This window comes from Melospiza georgiana, chromosome 1, assembly GCF_028018845.1.
Source record: "Melospiza georgiana isolate bMelGeo1 chromosome 1, bMelGeo1.pri, whole genome shotgun sequence".
Lineage (NCBI taxonomy): Eukaryota > Metazoa > Chordata > Aves > Passeriformes > Passerellidae > Melospiza > Melospiza georgiana.
Window position 1 is genome coordinate 67,204,851 of NC_080430.1, and position 21,115 is coordinate 67,225,965.

The 21,115-nt window shown below is 38.9% G+C and overlaps 1 protein-coding gene across 5 annotated transcripts in view; it reads right to left on the bottom strand.

The window, feature by feature from the left end:
- Positions 1–12,764, bottom strand: part of PHACTR1 (phosphatase and actin regulator 1) — a 295,507-nt gene extending 282,743 nt beyond the window's left edge. The window contains exons 1-2 of one of the 5 annotated variants that reach the window (XM_058032829.1): positions 12,225–12,764; positions 10,030–10,141 (exon numbers count right to left, since the gene is read on the bottom strand). In XM_058032829.1, coding sequence (XP_057888812.1) covers positions 10,030–10,090 — 61 coding nt within the window. In that variant the 5' untranslated portion in view covers positions 10,091–10,141; positions 12,225–12,764. Of the gene's footprint in view, positions 1–10,029; positions 10,142–11,096; positions 11,334–11,355; positions 11,523–12,211 lie in introns of those variants that run through there. The other 4 variants (XM_058032812.1, XM_058032803.1, XM_058032848.1 and 1 more) reach the window with 4 other exon arrangements.
- Between the last annotated feature and the right edge of the window lie 8,351 nt (positions 12,765–21,115).

Consider the following 21,115-nt stretch of genomic DNA (forward strand, 5'->3'; position numbering starts at 1 on the left):
GATAATGTCCCTTAAATGTAGGTGTTTTATATGTGAAATGTAATTATGAGTGGCTGTTGATTGCTTTAGGCACTGAGCCTATAAATTACAAATCACAAAGAGAAGAGCCTCGTTAAATATATCCAACTAAACTCTCTGTATCTGAGTAGATAAAGATTATCACAAATGCTAGTTGGGATGTGGCTGATCATTGAAATCATGAGGACCATCCACAAGTACTTTCTCCTCCACTTGGAAAGAGAATTTCTGCTTGAAAGCCCATCCTTACCCACAATGTGGGCCTATAAACATTAACTACCATATGGGACCCTGTAAGAGCCTAGGAGCCTAAACCCTAAATGTTTCTTGCTGTTGAGACATTATTTAGCATAAGAGACTTTATCTCAGGGCTTTTGTAGAGCATCACACTTCAAATAACTAACAATGAACTGTATTCTCCCACTGGGAGTAGAGAACATGACTGATAGTGACTAAGAGCATATTCTGCAACCTACTAACTATGATTCTTTATTTTAAAAGTTTTTTAGAGTTTCAAATGAGACTTGTCAATCAGTAGCTTTCAGATGCCTAAGATCTGACTAAGGTGTTAGGTATGATAGCATATAATTAGTATGAGTTAACAAAAGCTGTCATGCTCTATTTTTCAATCTGCTGTATTATGTAGTTTACTAAACAAGTAAATCTGTGCTGCTGGAGGTAAAGGATATTTCTGCTCTAACTTACTTATTTTCTGTTTTTAAATAGATTTTTTCTGGGTGGGGGGAGGTTGCTCATTTCTAACCTAGCATTTGAATTTGAAGTAAAAGCAAAGGGCAGGAGTTGAAGTTGATTTAATGGGGTCAACTATTTAGATTAAGCTAAAGTAAACATTGCAAGTAGGCTGTAAACCATTCCTCCCTTGTAATAGGGAATAGTAATGAAGATAAAAGAGAATGGAAAATTTCTGCTATGGAAAATTTTGTGTACTGCATCTTCAAATTTACACTTAAGGAAGATTTATCTATACAGGAAGTTATTATTGTAAAAGTCATCTCATAAAACAACCATGTAAAAGATTTGTCTTTTAAAACTGGCATGACCTAGCTGTAATTGAAGTCAGTGAAAGGGCACCCATGAATTTCAGCTCGATCACAGCACAGAAATATATCTGAAAAAAATCCCAACACCAAAATACATATACATTTTTAGTAAACAGAGAATAAGAGTAAGCTTTTCTATATAATTGTTTATAAATCATTTTTACCTTTTGGGTCAAAATATTGGGATCTGGCTTGTATTCATTTTGACTGCAGGTAGGTGGATGCTAGAAAATGTTTCTTGGAGTAATCATTATGTATTACTTTGACAACCATCATTATCTACCCTTTGTGTATATTACCAAAAGGAGTTTTCAAGAATGACTGGAAATTTTAAGTAAACATTGAAAACATTTCAGAGTAGGCTAATAAGTATTAAAACATTTTGCAATAAAAACCTAAGATCAATTCTAGAACTGAAAAGTATAGCTGATGACATTCTGGTATCCACAGAGTGACAGTGAACGTTTATGCCTGCCATGAATATAACTGTATGCATTCTTTTCCTAATCCACAGCAGTCTTTATTTCAAGAATGACTCGCCATACATTTTTTAGTAAAGCTGTCAATGTATGCCCATGTGACTCTTGGGTCCATCACAGATAACCCACCAGTATCTCTAGCTTCAGCTGCTCTCCATGAACCAGCTCAGTCTCTGGGACATACGTTTAGGAGATAGTTTTCCAGGAAAATTAGGAGGTATCCTCTTGAAGGTCTTGGAGCAATGGAATGACATTACAGTACACATTAAGGGACCTGCTTACTCTGCAAATAGATTTAAGAACAGTGTCTAAAAGATCAATTTAAGGAGCCACTGTGACAGCATGAGGAAGGGAAATAAGTCATTTTGTTAAATTCTTTAATTCTATTTTCATTGTTCCTCACAGGCTTACACTCCAATTGGCTCATTGCGGCAATGTGTAGTCTGGTATTTGTTAGAAAGGGAAAAAGTTGCTTATGAAGAGAAAAATACCTTAAAATGCAACACAAGTATGTCTTTGGGAGAAGGGAAAGTAAAATATGTAAATTTTTGTATTACAAGTTCAGAGGCATTTTTAACATATAATTTCAATATGTTTAGTTAGATCTATAGCTGGTCACAATTTTTAAATACTCCTTAAAATTACTGAAAATATGAAGGGTGATTACACCTTCCATTTTTTCCTTTAAGATACTTTTCCACATATTTTAATAAAAATGTTAGTAGTAATTTTTGTTTGCCAAGAACTACCTTTATGTTTTGAAGAGTTATAGTTTTGATTTTTTTTAAGAGTTGTGTTACTTAGGAAAAAAAATTGGAAAAATTTCAGAGGTGAAATAGCATCTTCCTAAAAATTAACTGGAGAAAACATGTAATACTCATTTAGATTTTCCCCCCACTTTTACCAATCAGCCTTTACTAAAATAACTCATTGGTGACACAAGTACTGTGGTCATTTTTGACTCAATAGGGTCTTCACCTAAAAACCCTAATTTGCAGAGTACATTTTGACCTCAAAATGGCAAATCTTTGAAATATGATGATTTTTATCTTAGTCCAAGTGAAGTGCTGAAATGTTTCTTGCAGCTGTCTAGATGTAGAAAGGCTGTGTTCCTGATGCATAGAATCAAAAGCAACTTCAAATAACACTGAAAGAGCCACAAGGGGGATGCTGGTTTACATCAGAAATCTCAAAGGCTTTTCTGAGGAAAACCTTGTTTCTCAGGCCAAATTTTTAACCACTTTGTAAAATCCCTATAAAAATATTTTAATTGCAATCCTACTATTGCTGATTGAATATGATTCTTCTTCCTTGCTACTTTTTTCCGCTAGAGAAACATATGGGATCTTACTCAGTTCTCCTTCATGCTTCTGTGGAGAGGGCTCACCATGACATAAAATATCTGCCTGTGGATAATGCATGCAGAAATATATTTTTGGCTAAATGGAAGCTTTAAAAAGATGAGTTCGGGTACATTTTGATTCATCTAGCACATGATACTCCTTTTGTGCTAAAGAAACATTATTAGGCTGTGAATATTCTTCCTTAAAGACAAACCAGGCAATGGGTTCAATTGAATGTTTACCAGGAAAAAAAAATCTTTTGGTCTGGTTTAATGCCACTTCACCTTATCAGTTGCATTTAAAAGAAGGTGAAAGGACAACATTTGGAGGATTAGATTTGGGAAATGGAGTATGAGTTGCAGGAGAGGCAGAGAGTGGATCATGTGGAGAGGACATAATTTGTCATTTATGAAGAAAGATTTATAGGCTTGTGTCTCCCACATAAACACAGAAGCACATGCATATGGATTGCTCCATGTCTCTAAAGCAAAGCTGTTGAAATCTGTCTTGATGGACTTCAGTAATCTGAAGCAAAGTACATGGATACATCATATTCAACCACAGGCCCAAGGGTTGCAAACAACTGTACCCATGTGAAAGGATATCCACATTTATGTGCACGTTCGTTCTGCTTGTTTGTGGAATTTGGTTAAAAAGCGTGCACAATACACCTAACTAGCATTTTTTGTACATTTTAGGTGAAGCTTGCTTATTTCTCTATGTCCAAAGGCATAGGTTGTTCTGAAATTCTCAATAATGGGGATATGCCAGAATAGAAAGTAGGAAAAGGATTCTAAAAAGGATGAGGAAAAGGTTGATGTTGATCAGTTTCCTAATATTATTTAAAGGTAGGGACATTTTATTAAGAATGCACATTTGATGTTACTAATTCTGATATTGCTGTCAGTCTAAGAACTAGTGATATCACTAGTGATAGATAAAAGAGACCTGGAAGCTATTGTAACTTTGAAAATATGTTAACACATTGGATGGATTAATTACACATTTTGGTGGATAGAGGGACATCCAGAGTGGAATCATTCTGGATTAGGATCTGAGGATTCTGCAGCAATATGTTTTTATAAAACACTGGACCCAATTTAATATGCAAAAGCAGAAGGAAAGTAGCAATGAAGAGTCAGCAGTGATTAAATCAAACATCTAGAATGAATCAGCACTGACTGAATTAAAATAAATGAGCAAAAAATGAAGCACAGTGAAATAAATATTGTGGAAACATAGAGTAACAGAAAAATGTGGAATTAAAACTATACCTGAGAGTACTTTATTAAACATTATCAAGAAGAATGATTTCCTGAAATCTTTTGAGCAATCATGGCCTATATGTCTATACAAACTTGTTACCCCTGGCAGGATGTACTATATTTTTATTTCTATATTTTTTTAACTTTCCATTTTTTATTCATTCATGCTCCTGATGAATGTGAATTAACCAAGTAAATTACATGAATGTTGCAACCAATAAAAGCATACCTAATATAAGTCTGTCTGTAACTTAATTATAGGTACAATGGATAGCTTAAGATAAACCTGCAAGAGGGTTTTGTTCAATTAAATTAAATATGTGAATTGTATCTTACCAAATGGCCTAGCAAGCAACTTCAAGGAATGTAGCAGAATCTTCAAAATAATTAACATAGTTAATTTTAATTTTAATTAAATAGTTAATTTTAAGTTGGTGTGCCCTGCTGGTTTGAAAGGATATAAGGTACAAGGTTATAGGATATAAATGGATGCATAGCTCTCTCACAGGAAATTAGAAAGTATTTTATTGAGTCAGAAGTCATGTGAGAGCTGAACCCAAACTCCCAGCAGGGACCTGAGAGTTGCACTGTGGTGCAAAGGTGGATGCCTGCATCCCAGAGTGGCACCCTGACACTGCACTGTCAGCCCATGCTGTCAGACTGGCATGCTGTTGCTCGAGGCACTAAGAGAGGGTGAGTCTTGGGCCCCATTCCATCAGATCATGCCTGTGGAAAAGTGCCATGTGCTGTCTGTGATGGGCAAATCCCCTTTTATGGCAGTACCTAAAGCCTTCTCTTGCAATGTACTGGGCAGGAATTATTCTTCTCTCTTAGAGTTCATCCAGGTGCTCAGCTCCCCTGGTGTACAATGGGAGGGAGGGAGGGGTTCCTCAGTTCTTAATCCAAGGTGATGGAGCCTAGGTGAAAGCCAGGTACCAACAGCTCTGTGTGCACTCTTTGCACAGAGTTTAGTTGGCTGTGGCTCAAGGCAGGCTCTTTGACATGGTACAGATGTTGGAGAGAATGGTTTAAAAGGCCCTGACCAGCTTTGGAGCTTCTTGAAAGAGAAGCAAGAAGCCTCAAAATCTGCTTTCTCCCTGATTTTGGAGTTACACTTACACTGTGGCCACTGCCCATTTGCTGAGCAAGGCTTCAACTATGCCTGTGGCTGGCTACATTCCTCACTGATCCACATCCAGACTGCTGACTTCACGTCCTGCTTAGTCTCATGCCTGCCTCATCATCCATGGACTTGTCTGATGGTCTGGACTCCTGACTAAACCTGGTGACTGTCACCAGACCTGCATGGCTTGTGTGCTGCTGTGCTTTACCTCTCATAGGTGAGGCTGCTGCCTCTGCCTATTTTGGTGACTCTGGGTTTATTTTCCCTTACAGAGCTGCTCGCTTCTGCTGCTTCTCAGTGCCTGCCTGCTCAGCTCTGTCAAATGTGAAGTCTTTCTTTTCATGCCCAAAAGCATAATTTTTATATAGAACTTCAAGATCAATGATGCCTCTCCAAACCAGGCTACAGCCAAGATGAAATCTTCACATTTACAGCTTTGGATTACAGCTTTACCCATTTTTGGGGAAGTTACTCTCTTTTCTGAATTAGATTCTATCTTGCCATTCCTCTATGCAAACAAATGCCATTAGCACAGGCATCTTTCACTCAATTTCACTGTCTAGGCTTTCATAATCAGTATAGAGGCAAGACTTACATTAATCCAAGGAAGATATCTAAGATTAGGTGAACCCTGCTTTTAAAATGACATTTTTTCTGAGACATGCTAAGCTAGTTAGAACTCTTAGGTAGAAACATCATCACTGAGGCCACCTAAGGGATAAGTGAACTAAATCCTATTCCAGGCCACATTACATACTTGCAGCCCTTGCAGCTGAAAGCCATGATAGATTTGCATTTAGAATACATTTGCAGCCAAGAATAACCAGTATCATCCAGACGCTTCAGAAGGAGAAGGCTTTTTTGAAAATGAAAGTCCAGCTTCATGCTTAGATTTCAGATTCAGGCTTTCCAAGGGCAAGAGGCTGGATCCAAAGGATCACAGTCCTTTCTTTCCTGTTTCTGATTTGCAGATGCGTCACCAGGCATTACGCACTTGGCAAGGACATCCCACCAGCTCCTAGATTCCAACATACAGTACAGAAGAGACAGTCAGGAGGGCTGCAGAGCTTGTGTTTGAAGACTACAGCCAGCTGGCTTCATTTACCAAGTTTTCTAAATCTAGCTAATCCTACTGGCAGATCCAGCTTTTGTGACTTTTCCATCCCTCCTGCTTCACTTTCCTTGAAGGAAACAGGGAACAGCTGTTTGAACAGCAGAACAGCCTGAACGGGCAAGCATTTCTCTGCTCTGTGCTCAGCACATGGAAGTGAGGTGATGGCTGCTCCTGCAGAGAAGAGGATGGGAGAGGTGGCAGCTCATAAAGTAACACCTCTCTCCTCCTACCCTAAAACAGCAAAGGCAGTTTGCATCTTTCTGCAGGAGCAGGGACAAGGTGTGGGTGTTAGTGCAGGCAGTAAGGTGCAGAGAACTGGTGGGTTAGTTGCTGGAGGATAAAACCCTGTCTCAGTCTATTTGTTGAGGTCAGAGTATCACACATTCAAGTACATAAGACCCCAGGCCAGGTAGAATTTTATGTCATCAGTTGTCAATGACATCATAGCTCTTTGAGTTCCTTCCCTTCTCTTCCACCCACAAGGAATGATTAGAAATGAGAATGAGTGCTTTACAGCTGCCATTTGTAACATTGTCATATCATTAATGTCAAAGCAGTGGAAAGACTTTTTTCTTGATCTGGAGTACTAAAGGGCAGAGACCTTCAAATCTCATAGAAGAGTTGAGTGGGTCATAAACCCCCATTCCACATTGTGTAAACAGAGCACTTTGTAATGCAATAACTAACAATATAACTACACTACTAATAACACATATACTGTTTTCTGATGTTGTTTCCAATTAAATGGCAGAATACTGTAGTCTTCTTTCACTCAGTTCTTATTGCAGTTTTATTGCATATACACATGCTGTTTGATAGTGTGATTTGCTAATAGCGTCATGCTATTATACCAACATCAAATAGTTACTTGCAATCCCATTAGGCAGATCTGTTGGCAATGCTTTCTTGCAGACCTTTTATTCAGTCCCATACTAGCTACTTGAGCTATGCTATTTATTGCGGATGAGTGCCTCACATTCAGTGTGTTTTGGGGGCGGTTTCAGAAAGTTAAAGCTTAATGCAGTTAGCCTGTTTCTCAGAAGGTGGAGAAGGAAAGAAATATGATGATTTTGCCCATGTTTGGATATATCATGCCATTACCTCATATGAAAGGGCTTGTTTTTTGGAAGACAGCTTTAAAATTTGGCATAAGGTACAAGGGCAACAGGAGTTAGCAGAGCTGCATAGGCAGCATGAATACACACTCAATAGGTTTAAGTTGCTTGTTCTGTACTGGGGGTAAAGCAGCTGAGAGGAAGGGGTTATTTAGAAGTTTGGGGCTAAAGGTAGTCATAAAGGCATTTACTGCAGAAAAGCTTGATGATCATAATTCTTCCAGAGGCTTATTCTTCAGCCTGCTGAAGCAGTCTGTGGCACCTCAGAGAGGCTCAGCGAAAGCCTCCTGAAACTTCTCTCTGCACAGGCCACATTTCATCTCACATCCTATTGCCACTGCAATTGTTCATCTGTTCTTCCCCTCAAGCACCTCTCCTGTTGCCAGGGGGCTGCTGTGTTGCAGCATTTGAGAATGTAAAGCAGAAGCATTGTCTCTTCTGTGCTCTGAGCAATTTCCCTGCTGGCACTCAGCTTGTTGGAGAGCAGCTGACCTCAAGCACAGAAATAGGAAGAGAGGGGAGGTTACTAGAGTTTGGGGAAGAGGCCTCACCTCAAGCATGTAGAGGTAAGAGATGCAAAGGGCAGGAGCTGCAAGAAATGCAGTAAAAGGAGCAATGAGAAAGGTGAAAAGCGGAAGGTGACAGAGTCTAAGTGCAGCATGGCTTTTCTGTCAATGTTTCTAGTTGTGGAGGGAGGTAGAGTGTGGGACACTGGTGCACAGGGGAAGAATGTAATTGGTAACTTTCATAAAACATTCCCAAGCAGGGCAACAAAAAATCTCCAAGTCTCAGTGCCAGCTCCTACTTGTTTTGGCCAAGGGATAAAAGTCTACATGACAGATCTAGAGGTCAGCCCCCTGCTGATGACATTTGTATCAAGGAATACAGTTCTGCATAATATTTTTTTTCCTTGTTTTGGATTTAATAACTGATCAGTACAAGCATTTCTATATCTGCTAACAATATAATTTCTCCAAGTATGGGTAAGATAATAATGTTTTTTCAATCTTGCTTGCTTGGATATAGTTGTAGCGAAGTTGACCTGCACAACCCTTACAAGTCACCCTGTGCACATGAGTGTAATAGACTTTCATTGCATGATCACATATTCTTTCTTCCACAGTTGCCTCTGTATGTTGCAGTGCAGAGCATTGGGATGCTGTTGATAATTTGCTATAGTTTGTAAAGCAGTGAGATGTATATTCCTGAATTTTAGTTTCTATGGAATAGAAATGGTTTGTTCCCATAGAGATATCACAAAATTGTTATGGTTGGAACTGGAGGTCATCTAGTCCAACCTCTCTGCTCAGAGGGTTGAATAACATATTTCAAAATTACTTCTTAGCAACACCCAGGTGTTTGTTGTATTTTAGAGATGGAGAAAAAAACCCCATCAAAATCACTCATTGCCCTCCGTGGTTTTTCCCTGATTTTGAAGTCCTTAGTATTGCATCTCTTGTTCAATGCAGGAAGCTGTATTATGACAAGAAAGGCTTTCTACAACTGGTACAGATGAAATTGCATCACAACAACTGAGACAGCAGCTAAGCAACACAGCGTGTGTTAGGCAGCAGCACCTCAGCTGAGCCAGAGGTTAGAGGTGGTACTGCTCCCCATTATCCTGGGATGGTGGCATCCTGTGGGTGGATTACATCTTGCTCTGGGAGAATAGCCTCCAGAGGGAAGTCCAAACTCTGTTGTCAACACTTTGCATTTGATTAGCAACTAATGAAATTAATAGTGGAAGAAAAATTGATCCCATTTTCAAAAAACAGGCAGTATGTAGAAACAAAAATGGCTGATAGAGCTACTTGGCTCTTACAATTTTCTTGAATTTAATATGATGTTTAAAGTTTAAGGGAAAAAAACCCCTTCTCTCTGATATTGCAAGTTTTCTCCAAATATAGAGCTGGTGAGAAAAATGTGAACTGACTTTACCAAAAATATCATCTATGTTGTGAACAAGTCTCAACTACATTAAAGCAGTGGATCTTGGTTACCCTCCCCCTCTCACCCTGCTGCTGCTCTGTGGGGGCCAGCATTTCACAGGGGACGATGAAGACCAGTGAGAGCTGCTCTGTGCAAACCGGGTGGGGGACTGCCTCAGGGCCTTCCCAAACCAGTTTTTCCTGAGTAACATCACCTTATGATCGCTGAGAAGAAAGAGAAGGAAGGGAAAGGACACTACAGGCTTACTCAGCAAGCTGCAGGCCATTGCTGTCTCCTCTGTCATGTCCATTTATGTTCTGCAACACCAGAACTTGTATCTTGGCAGCTCTTTTTGCTCCTGCAGCACATGCAAGAGCTCTCACAGCTCCTACTTATGCTCTGAGAGGGCAGATCAACCCCACCATTACTCTTCTTGTAGTCCCTTTTAAAGCCCATGCATTTTGAAGGCCCTGTGCCCTCTCAACACTTATGTATCTTGGTCACTGGCCCCTATCTGGCCACATACATTTTAACTGTACTGTTAAACTAGTAATTTTCTGAGTCAGTGCCAGAGTTTCTTACCTTGGGCTCCTTGACTGTAAAACAGTCTGTGAGCAGACTCAACATCCAAAAAGTAGTCCATTTTGAAGGTGCTTTGTGTACAATACTCCGGTATGAATGATCAGTCAGATTCCTAGAAAAGATTACAGAGATGTCAGAGAAAAAAAGCTGGTGGGTTTCTTTGTGGAAAGTACTGTGTAGGCAGTCACTAAAGTACTTCATCTGGCATATTAGGGTCAAAGTATTTTCAAGTCACTATTCATAGAACTTCATAAGCATCCTTTTCTATTTTAGAATGTTTGGTTCAAAACCTTGTCTAAAGACAAAAAAGAAAAGTGCTACTGCAGTATTAGCAACATTCCTTGTATCTTCCTAGTGCAATCACCTGTATTCTAGACAGTCTCCATTTCTTAAGACACATACTTGGATTCATCTGCCTGTTACATTTGCCCTTAAAAAGAAAATCAGAAAAGCTCAGGACAAGGACCTCCTTTAGCCAGATTCATAGCCAGTGCCTCTAAGTAGGCACTACTATAACAGACTACATTAAAGACTGCATTCTTGCCACTTATGCCAAAACACTGCACTAGAAAGGAAGACACAATATTCTGGATATTTCACTCCACCTAAATGGACCAGAAGCCAACCTTGCCTCTCCTCTCTCCTCTTGCTGACCAGAAGTAGCAACAGAACATTCCACCATCGGTTTTAAAATATGTGGTAAGAGCAATCATTAAGAAATAGTAGGCTTCTCCTAACACTGTTTTGTAGCTAAGGTTCATATTTTTGGCATCCTTTCGAATCGTAGATCTGCCGAGATCCTGGATTACAACTCTCCAAGCTATACACTGAATTATGTTTGCCTGAGCCCGGCAGAGTTCCTGGAAAGATACTGTGACCCTTCTCCAGCTTCATTACTATCTTCTGCACTTTATTATACTTTTAAAAACTCACATTAAAAAAACAGGATTTGCAGAAAACACACAACCCCGTTCTCTCACCCACATCACAGTTCACCACAGCATGTAATCATAAGCATGCAAACAACTCTGAACAACATGTATTTTAAGACAGACGGACAAAAATACCTCTAGTCCTTTTCCGTGCAAACCTAACAAAAAGGTTTGAGGCAGGGAGTCTGATTCTTGCTTCAAGTAATTCCTTCAATTTTGCTGTGAAAAGTCAGGAAACTAGGCTTCCAAACCTTTACCTTTTCCCTTTGATTCAGTTCTCATCAATCAACATGCAGTCCTTTTAAAATTCAGAAGTCTGTCCTGATGAGAAAACTTTTACGTTCCACAGCAATTCACTTTACTGTAGCACTCCCAAACCAGAAATGATACTTACTGCAGAGTATCAAGGGCTGTCTGGCAGTGGTGTAAGCTCCAGTAGTTTCAAGGAGGGTTTCTTTGATCTTACTAAATGTCCCCAGTGTAAGCAAACAATTTTGATTGTTTGATTGGAACTCTGATGAATAATGCATAACGTCAACTGGACTTCCTTTATCAGATAAAAATGGCCAGGAGATGTTGTTACTTAGCAACAGGAGGTGACACTACGTTCATCTCCCCCACTCCCCCTCGCCCTTCGTACTAAAAAATTAAGCCCCTGGTTTTGATTTGATAAAAACTTTCCTAAGGAAAAAAAAATCTGTATCAAGTTTCCTTAAGAATTTGTTTTACACGTCGATCTTCCTTGTTGCATCTCAGATTCTGAGATAATTTTAATGTTTCATAATTATTAAATTTAAATATAACGTTATGTTTTATCTAATAGTTTTCTTTCACTAACTAAAATACCTGCTTGCTCCATCATTTACCATAAGGGTAATGAGATTGTTTTGCTATGAATATAATGCAAATAACATCTTGAGAAGAGATTCATTTCTTATCTGGTACTGCTTGTTGGACAAGGCAGACAGAAAAAGCAACATACAAAATGTTCCAGTAATGCTACGAAATATATAGAATATTGAGAAATCTTTCCTATTACAGAATTCCTACTGTAAGGAATTCATTCATTCTTGAAGGAGCTCTAACATCTGATATAAGCATTCTCAAAGAATCGTTGCATTTCTGCTTAAGATACAGCCTTTTACAAAACACACAATGTAGCTTTTTTTAGGAAATGCACATTGACAAAAAGCCAAAGCACTGAAAGATTTTAAAAATAAATAAATAAAATCAGATGCAGAAGTACTTACCAGTGTTACTGACCTCTTTCCATCCTACTGTCATGGATTAAGACTAAGCAAATGCAACCCAGTCTGTGAGCCAGAAAGAACAGCTTCTAATTTTCACTTCAACCTCGAAATCAAGAGTACTGAATAGAGAAAGGTGACGGATCTGCTGTTTTATATTATGATGAAATGAAAGCTCTTAGCACAGATCTGAGTAGAACTGCTTTTTTTTATACTACATTAGCCTGCTAATTTGAGGAAAGTGAAAGGCTTTGTTTTACTGTCTTTTATCTGTTCTCTTTGCTACCCCCACAATTTAATTTGCATTTAAAATTATTCTTATGTCTCCACTGCACTCCAAGGTATGGAGCATTTTCTAATCACGATGAATGTTCAGTGTGGTTTTTTTGTGCAATGCCACTTTTATTCTGAGCCAGAAACATGGTGAGTAATTATAATTGCCAGCTATTTTCTAGAATGAAATACAGAGTGGTTGTCTGATGCAGTTTTTGATTTTTCCTTCATTTAGCAGTACATTGCAACAAACTACTCAGTCAAAGCATCAGTAAAAATATAAATCAAAGAGCACAGTGTCATGGCATGATAGCTTAAATATACATATCCATAGACTGTGAAAGCAGAATATGTTTCTACTGAGATCTTTTCAATTATAATTTGCCTTTTAAAAGTTTAAAAGTGAGCTTGAATAGCTAATAAACTGAAATATAGCAGTTATCTCTTTCTGGCTTACAGCTGATCTAGTTTAGTATTACTGAAGCTGCACATAGTTTGGAATCCTGATCAAGCCAGGCACTAGGGGCTAAGAAGGGCCATGCTATTAAGCTGCATGGGCATCCTTCACAAGAGGATCATGACCCTGCTTTTTCCAGCAGGTCTTTGAGAAGTTCCCCAAAGCCTTTTTGGAAGAGAGTAAGAAATTGAAGAAGGTAGTGATAAAATGATCCTTTGATAAATTTAAACTCAGGAGTGCTGGTCAAGAGAAGTGTCAATAAGTAGACAGACCTAGTCTTCTCATTTTTGCAGATATTTTGCTCAAAAGATCAGATATAAATACCTTCTAAAATCCATTGCCACCAAACATTGCTGGTGCTCAAAACTGTGTCTTTTCAGTATCAGAAAACTCTATATCAAGTAGCATAGGATTTTTTGTTTGTTTTTAAGAAGAAACCCAAGAAGATGAATAAACCCTCAGAGTACAGGGATTTTTTTGGAGCAAGTTAGAAAGTAAGAATCCCCATGAAGAGATTACTATATGGCTTCCCATTCCTAAGGCTTCTTATATTCTTTTCCAGAGCATCCAGACAGCATCAAAGATAAGGAGAAGCGACATGAACTCCAAGTAGAGTCTGGTATGGCTGTTTCTACACTGGCACTCCACTAAATATAGTTGGATTGAGTAGGTGTCTCCCTGTGCCACCTTAGTGGTAGATGAGGTTTACCAAACTGTGTTTCTGTTTTCAGAGATGTGGCAAACATTTTCATTCCTAAGGACAAATTAAAGCAAAGGCAATCCACAAGAACACTGCAAGCTGCTTTATTTGCATTTTGGAGAGTTGCTAGCACCTCCATCTTTGCATTTTGGAGGGTTTGTATTTGCCATGGTGACTATTGAACAGTGGCTGTATAGCTATGGAGTTGTATAGCTTTTCCTCCAAGCTGGCCTCTGATAATAGTTGGATCCATTACAGGGGCCAGTTGCCTGTTTAGGCAAGCTGGCTTTCTTTAACATAAAACCAGGAAAAATAAGAAAGGCTGGCAGCACAAAAATGTAGAAGGAAAATGGAAGACAGGAATATCACTCACTCCAAGGATTATGCCTGTTTGCAAGCAATATGGAATACTTTTGGTTTTTCCTCGGGACACAATCTCTCAGTCAGAAGGAAATTGAAAAAAAACTACAAGCTTGCAGGCTGGAGAATGTTTAATAGCACCTATTCTTTAGCCTTTGATGTATCCTCCTGATCCTCTTTGCTGTGTCCCTTTCAATATGCATGGTCATCTTCAATCATGACTGGCAAGCAAAGTCATTGAAATCACCAGCAGCCTCTCTACTGACCATTGCAAGATCATCCATCTTGATACCTTCATCCATCTCAGGGATTTACAGTTTATTTTAAATTATAGTGCAGCATTTCTGACAACTGCTAAGAGCTCTTTCTGACTAGGGAGCACTTAGCAACAAGAAAGGTAACAGTGCCTATGTATTTATATGCTTCTGTAACATTCATCATCATGAGGGAAATCCTTGCCTGCCTGATTAGAAAATCTCTAGGATGGTGGTGTGGGCTCAGATTTGACCCACAGTCCAAGAAAAGCTCAGCTCTCAGAAATCCAGTTCAGTTGTAAAGCTTACATGTCTGGATCCGTTTTAAACATGATCCCCAGATCAGGCTTCACAAACCCCTGAGGCTCAGGGGGAAAGTTCTGCACAACTCTTATGCTAAAGCATAGGCCACTGAGATGTGTACTCTGACTTGGTTTCCAAAGAACAGCAGAGCATCTCAGAGGACAGGACAGGGAAGGGCAGCAGTAGCCAGAACCAGAAACTGTACTTTGTAGCTCTCTGTTTTTCCTGTGCTTTATCGAGGCCTGAAGCCAAACTTGCAAAACTTCTGCTATTGACTGAATTATCAGTATAGATCCCTGTTTAGGATAACGGGTGAAGTGATTTTGTAACATACACAGGTATCTATATAGGACTAGACAGAGACTGAATGCCTTGTGAGCTAGACCATAATACCAACCAATCAAACTCTGCTAAAGAAATACTTGGAAAAAACCTATCACACTTAGGAAAAATCTGAAGCCAAAATTCCTCATCATGAGCTTTAGTAACCTACTACATCACATTTGACTTTTCCCCAAATTAAAAAAAGAAAGCCAACAAAAAACCCTCCCAAATCTTAAGAGGAACATAATTGAACACTTGGCATTTAAAAGGAGTGAGAAAGGAGTGAGTAGCCTTCTGGTTCTCTAACAGTCAGATACTTGTAGGCATTGGGCTGAGGTTTTTTCCTACCCTGAACTCTACTGAGAATATAACTGTTACTGTAATGACTCAGAGCCTTGAAAAAAGAGTCTGCTGCTGACAAACACTAATATTAACCTGAAAGAAAGTGGGAGAGAGAATGTAATGTGTGACTGAAGAAGTGTAGGCAAGGTGATTATTACAGAGAGTTGTTTCCTGAGGGATACATTCAGAATAAAGGAAGAATATAAAAGTTTATGCCCCTAAGCTGTGAAGAATGGGCTTTTTTTAATTATAATGATCAGTCTTGTGCTTAGATATGTTAAAAAGAGAGGATTGCTACCAAAATTAGGACACAAATGTGTTCTCTATTTCTTATTTGTAATGCAAGACAGATATTATGATGCACATAACAAACAGCAAAAGACAAAAATATTCAAATGAGGTTTGCAGATTCTTTACGGAGATCGAGACTAACTTTGATGCTTTCAGAACTTTGTAGAAATTTTGTACAAGTCCATTTTGGGATCCTTAGGCTGAAACCAGGAATTTAATGAGAGATGTCCAGAAGAAGGTGCTTCCAGTGCCAGTATTTACTTTTAATGCTTCTGCCATAAAAGTTATCAATATCCAGAAACATTAAAGTGAATGTAAAGGTAACTCTGGCTCTTGAGATCAGTGGAAGGTTTGGGCAGTGCTTTCATAGCATCAAGGTCACATTCTTGTTATTTAGGTCTAAAGCAAGAACTGCATGGATTCTAGTGCAGAAGAGATGAGCTTGAAAGGAGGCAGCTCCACCATCACATGTCATGAACAAGAAGTTCAAGAAGTGGCAAGCTGAGAAAAATCTTTAAAGTGCTGTCATTGAGAACAAAGGTTAGCTATCCTGCATAGTAAAAGCCTATTCTAAGATGATGTATGGCAGTTTGATACGCCTTCATTTGAGGGAGGAGAAGTTGAAGTCATAATTATATGATAAACAGAGAAGTGAGAATTTGGGAGAGCATGTACGTTAAAGCCTATTCCTCTAGTCCTTATACAGGCAGAAATTCTTCTGCTTTAATAGACCTTCATAATTTTCCTCAATTACATGACTCGATTTTTTTTCCTATAACAAACTACACAGGAATGGAAGAAAAGGAACTTTCTCTAGTTCTCTCCCACGGGCAACTTAGTGGAAGTAGTGAAACACAGAGCTATTTGTGTCAAGAAAAGTGGAGGAAACTAGTAAAATAGATGATTTGGATAAGCCTGCCTTCACTGCCCCACCAGCATTCAGCAGTTAAGAAGGTGGAGGCTTTTGACTTCTGGCTCACTTTCCAAGGAGTTCTGGCAAAGGAACTTCAAAAGGATCTAAATCAGCTGCTGGAAACAAAGACAACAAAATCATCCATCCTGCTGGGACTCAGCAGTCACAAAAGCTTGAGCTATCCCCCTGCACAAGATAGTGTGGCTGGCCAAAAATTTAAGAGGAAATGCCTTTATTTTGCACTAATACAGGTACTAGCTCAATCTTGACCTTCTTTGGAAGAAAGGGAAAACTAGCACTGGGAAACTGGAAACAAATGCATGCTTAGTGTCTCCTGGTGGCATTTGAGAAATAGCACTGAAAGCAGATCGTTCATAAGCCTGGTTTTAGTTGGTCAGTGGTTTAAGTGGGATAAACAACTGAGCTGCTGGACATAAATACACATGATTACGTTCAATAAAAATTTGAGACTTGCATTCTGGCTAGAACAAAGTCAAGTAACTTTTTGCTGACTGCCTTTATGTAAAGAAAAGACATAACTATGAAGTATTAACAAATCTACAAGGTGTAGTTCTCAAATAACATAATTTGATTTAATATTCATAGGGCACTGTGCATACATAGATAAATAATACATATCAATTCCAGTCTCTGAATAATTTACTGTAAAATCATAAAATGGTTTGGTTGGAAGGGACTTTGAAGATCATTTAGATCCAAGCCCCCTACCATGGGCAGGGCACCTTTAGATAAATCAGTTTGCTCAGAGTTTCATCTAGCCTGGATTTGAACATTCCCGGAGATAGGTCATCCACATCCAGTGCCTCATCACCCTCACAGTAAAGATTTTTATCCTAGTATCTAATCTAAGCCTCCCCTCTTTAAGTTAAAAGCCAATTCCCTCATCCTATCACTACATGCCCTTGTAAAAAGTCCCTTTCCATCTCTCCTACACACACCCTTTAGGTACTGGAATGTTCAGAATTCTCCATGGACCCTTCTCTTGTCCAGGCTGCACAATCCCAACTCTCTCAGCCTGTCTTCATAGGATAGGTGCTCCAGCCCTCTCAGCATCTTTGTGGCTGTCCTCTGGATTTGCCCCAACAAGTCTGTGTCCTTCTTATGTGGGATGTTCCCAACCTCCTTTCCTGTTTTTATACTGTGTTATCCTCCAAAAAAAATCACACCATTTTCTTTTATGGTTTGGTCTCTGGTTTTTAAGATTAACCTCCCTGGTAAGACAGATCAACAATGAGAGCTTCAGGGAAAACATCCTCCTGCCTTATATTTCCTACCTTATGTTGCTCTGGAACTACTGCGGAGCTGTATCTTTCACAGGGGGAATATTTACAGGAATTGTAATGAAACAGGCGAATATAACTGAAAAAATTGTCCAGATATCTTGAGACATCTGGACGAATTTTACTGCACCTCACTATTAAAGTTATTCCAAAGCTTACCTGTACCTGCAACTTAGTTTGGATGCAATTTTTTTAATGTGCACAAGTTGAGTATTTTATATATGTAAGTATGTCCAACTACATATTGCAGTGTTCTCTGCGCTTTTTCGAAGAACTTGATCCTGCATAATGCAGGTCAAAAATGACAAGTCTGAAAACAAGCCAGAGGAACCTAATTCTTTCTTTCTTAATTGTAGTGAAACTGTAGTGCTGTCAAGTTAGTTCTGTCTGATATCAAAAGTATGGCTCAAAAGAGGAATATGTATTGCTGCTACATATTCCATTAGCATGATGGGGGCTACATGAATTCTCCTGTCTCTTCAGACATGCCTTTCTGCCCACATCCTCCTCCTCTTTAACCATACATGGCAGGCTCAGGAGAGTACCTAAAACTTCGTGCTGTTCATTTTAAAGAATTTCTTCTTGCCTTTGAGCAATCCTTCTTTGCACCTTCAGCAGGAATTTGTAGGACTAATACCAAACTTGCATTGTATTGTGGAACAGCTAATGCAGATCCTCTACTCCAGCTTCTTCAGCTTGACAAAAGAGATCTTTTAACCTTTTAATGGAACACGAGACTGGAGATTGTTTCTAAAACACTACAGGCAAGGACAGTCCAGTGTTTCATGTTTGTTGCACTTGTTTCCAGTCAACCTTGTTGCAAAGAAAAATTGAGCATTTTTTCTGTTGCCCAAGTTTTACTAATTATTAGAGACAGTAGAGCCACATCAGTGAGGTGTATCCCCATGAACTGACACAGCAGTGTGTCAGGCAGACTACAAACAACAGCCTTGACAAATGACATTTCACCATCTATGAGTGGTCTCCTCAAAATAGCATTCAGTGTCTGCTCAGTGCTCCACAGGGTGATGAGTAATAGCAATAAAACATTCCCCTTGGGAGAATTAAGAAAAAAGGTACTTTTAGCACAGTGTACAAGTCAGATTAAAAAATAATTTCATGGTGCTTCTTTAAAAACTTACTAAAAATCAATGGAAAGTGAATTTAGATTATAGACAGTAAGACACTTCCTCAGTTGTAATCCTTATAAAGCAGATTCTTCTCTTGTAGACTACTTTCTGAAACACAAAGTTGTATTATTTAGCCTCTTGGTTGACTCTCATCTGCATATTGTGTAGTAGTAATTTATAAAACATTTTCATTTTTCAGCTAGCGAAGCCAGCAAGTGTCCCTTGTATGGCACACACACCATCCACACAAAATTTCCAGGGACCTGAATGCCAGCTAACTGCACAGCTGGCGTCCTGCTTCTGGTCATGCTTGGCATGAACAAAGCTTTAACATCAAATGGCTACGGGCTTAAAACACACGCTGAGATATGCGACTCGCACCTCTGAGCTTTTTGACACAATCATGTGGAAGTTCAAATCATAACTATAAACCCAAGGCTTGCTTGCAGTTGCTTTCCAGTAGTTGAGCCAAGTGGATGTTAGAGTGAGCAAATCCAAAAGCTTGGTCTGACGAGCAGGTCTCACTCTCGCCCTGTGTTAATGGGAGTGTGCGCAGCAGTAATTGTGGGATGGGTTATGACTGCAGCAGATTTACAGACACTGCTCAGGAGGAGGGGTTGTGGTTATAGCTGCTGTGTTGCAAAAGGAAATGAGAAGCTCTGAGCAGCTGTGGAATTACAGCCCTGAAGCTACAAAGATGGGTGTTTTGTAGAGGTCAGTGTCCCTGCAGAGGTGAAGGTGATGCCTGGTCTGTTAATGTAGACACCAAGCATCTTTTTTGAGAAATACGACTTTAATATTTTTCCCTTCCCCTATAAAAGTATCCCAGGGTAACAATAACAATAAAACCCCCTCCCCCCCAGTGTTTTCCTTTTAAACACATCAAGCATCAGAAAAGCTGTCATTTCAGACCAACTTCTGCCCATCCCTATGGCAACTAATGGAAGCATTTAATACTATATATACAAAATGTAATTTGCTCCCCCGCCATCTCTAGTTATACCCTTCTTTTTATGCTAAAATTGCTCCATGACGCCTACAATGTTTAGAAAATGCTTTTGAAGTGACATGCATCAGAGGTTCAACGTCACTGAAAAAAGCTCAAGTGACCAATTAAAAAAATATTGATTTTGAAAAAGCAATTGTGGAAATTAGCAAAGGCCAAAAATATCTTGTCTGAACAGTAGTATCTGTAGTCTTGGAATGCCCAGTATTAAAACTTACAATGTGTTTGGAAAGGAGGAGGGAGAGGAGAAATCAAGCACTGATTATCCAACCAGAAAAAGTGACAGTATTTAATATTTTTGCAGGCTCCAATCCCTGTCATAGAAATAGCATTTAAAGTTAGGAAGCAGTCTCTGTAAATCCTCCCTCTGCCTAGCCCCTTACAGCTTTAGAAATTACTTAAAGTCAGCTTGAACTTGGGGCTTAAAATATTGAAATAAAAGTAATTCAAACATAGGAGTAATATGGATTTCTTTAATCTCCTTTTCAGAAGGGAGTAATGTATCCATTGCTTACAGCTCTGTGTTATGAACAAATCTCTGTTCTGTAACAGAGAACATGCTTACAGTTATTGGGTTGTCCAGATCATCTGACTTGTTCTCTATTCCTTACAGCTTTTATCTATACCTGTTTCAGAGCTGAACACCATACAGTAAAATCAGTATTAAATGCAAGGATACTAGGTAATAACTTAATTCTGTTACCTCCTTTGAAATAGTCAGACATGCACAAAAAACCATCTCAATTTCAAGTAGGCCAGCCTTAAAGAAATATATAAAGCTATTTTTGAAATATGTAAACATAGATCCACATATAAATTTATAAATACTTAGATAAATAAGTCAGGCAAGAAGAGAGCTATTGTATGCTAATACACTGTCTCTGTCATTTTTACAAAAACCACTTAAGTTATCAGAATGTCTCCCAGGTATCTCAAGTATTGATTTCAAGTGTGTAAGGGATCCACTTCATTAAACTCAAGAGATAAGGTAGCTCTGCTGTGGCCTGAGTTCTTATATCCTTTCTCATAGTTCTCTGCAAGCAAGAGGTCTTGCAACACTCACCAGCTGGCAAAGACAGGTATCACCTGCAGGCTAGGCTGAGTATCTTCATAGAAAATAGTAGATTTAGAGAAAACATTAAATGTTATGCAGAATTTTATGGCTCTTAAAGATGCCCAGCATGAAGAAGAAAGTGAGAGCAATTTACTTAGGATAATGCTTTTTACAGTATTTCTTTTAGAATTATAGAATC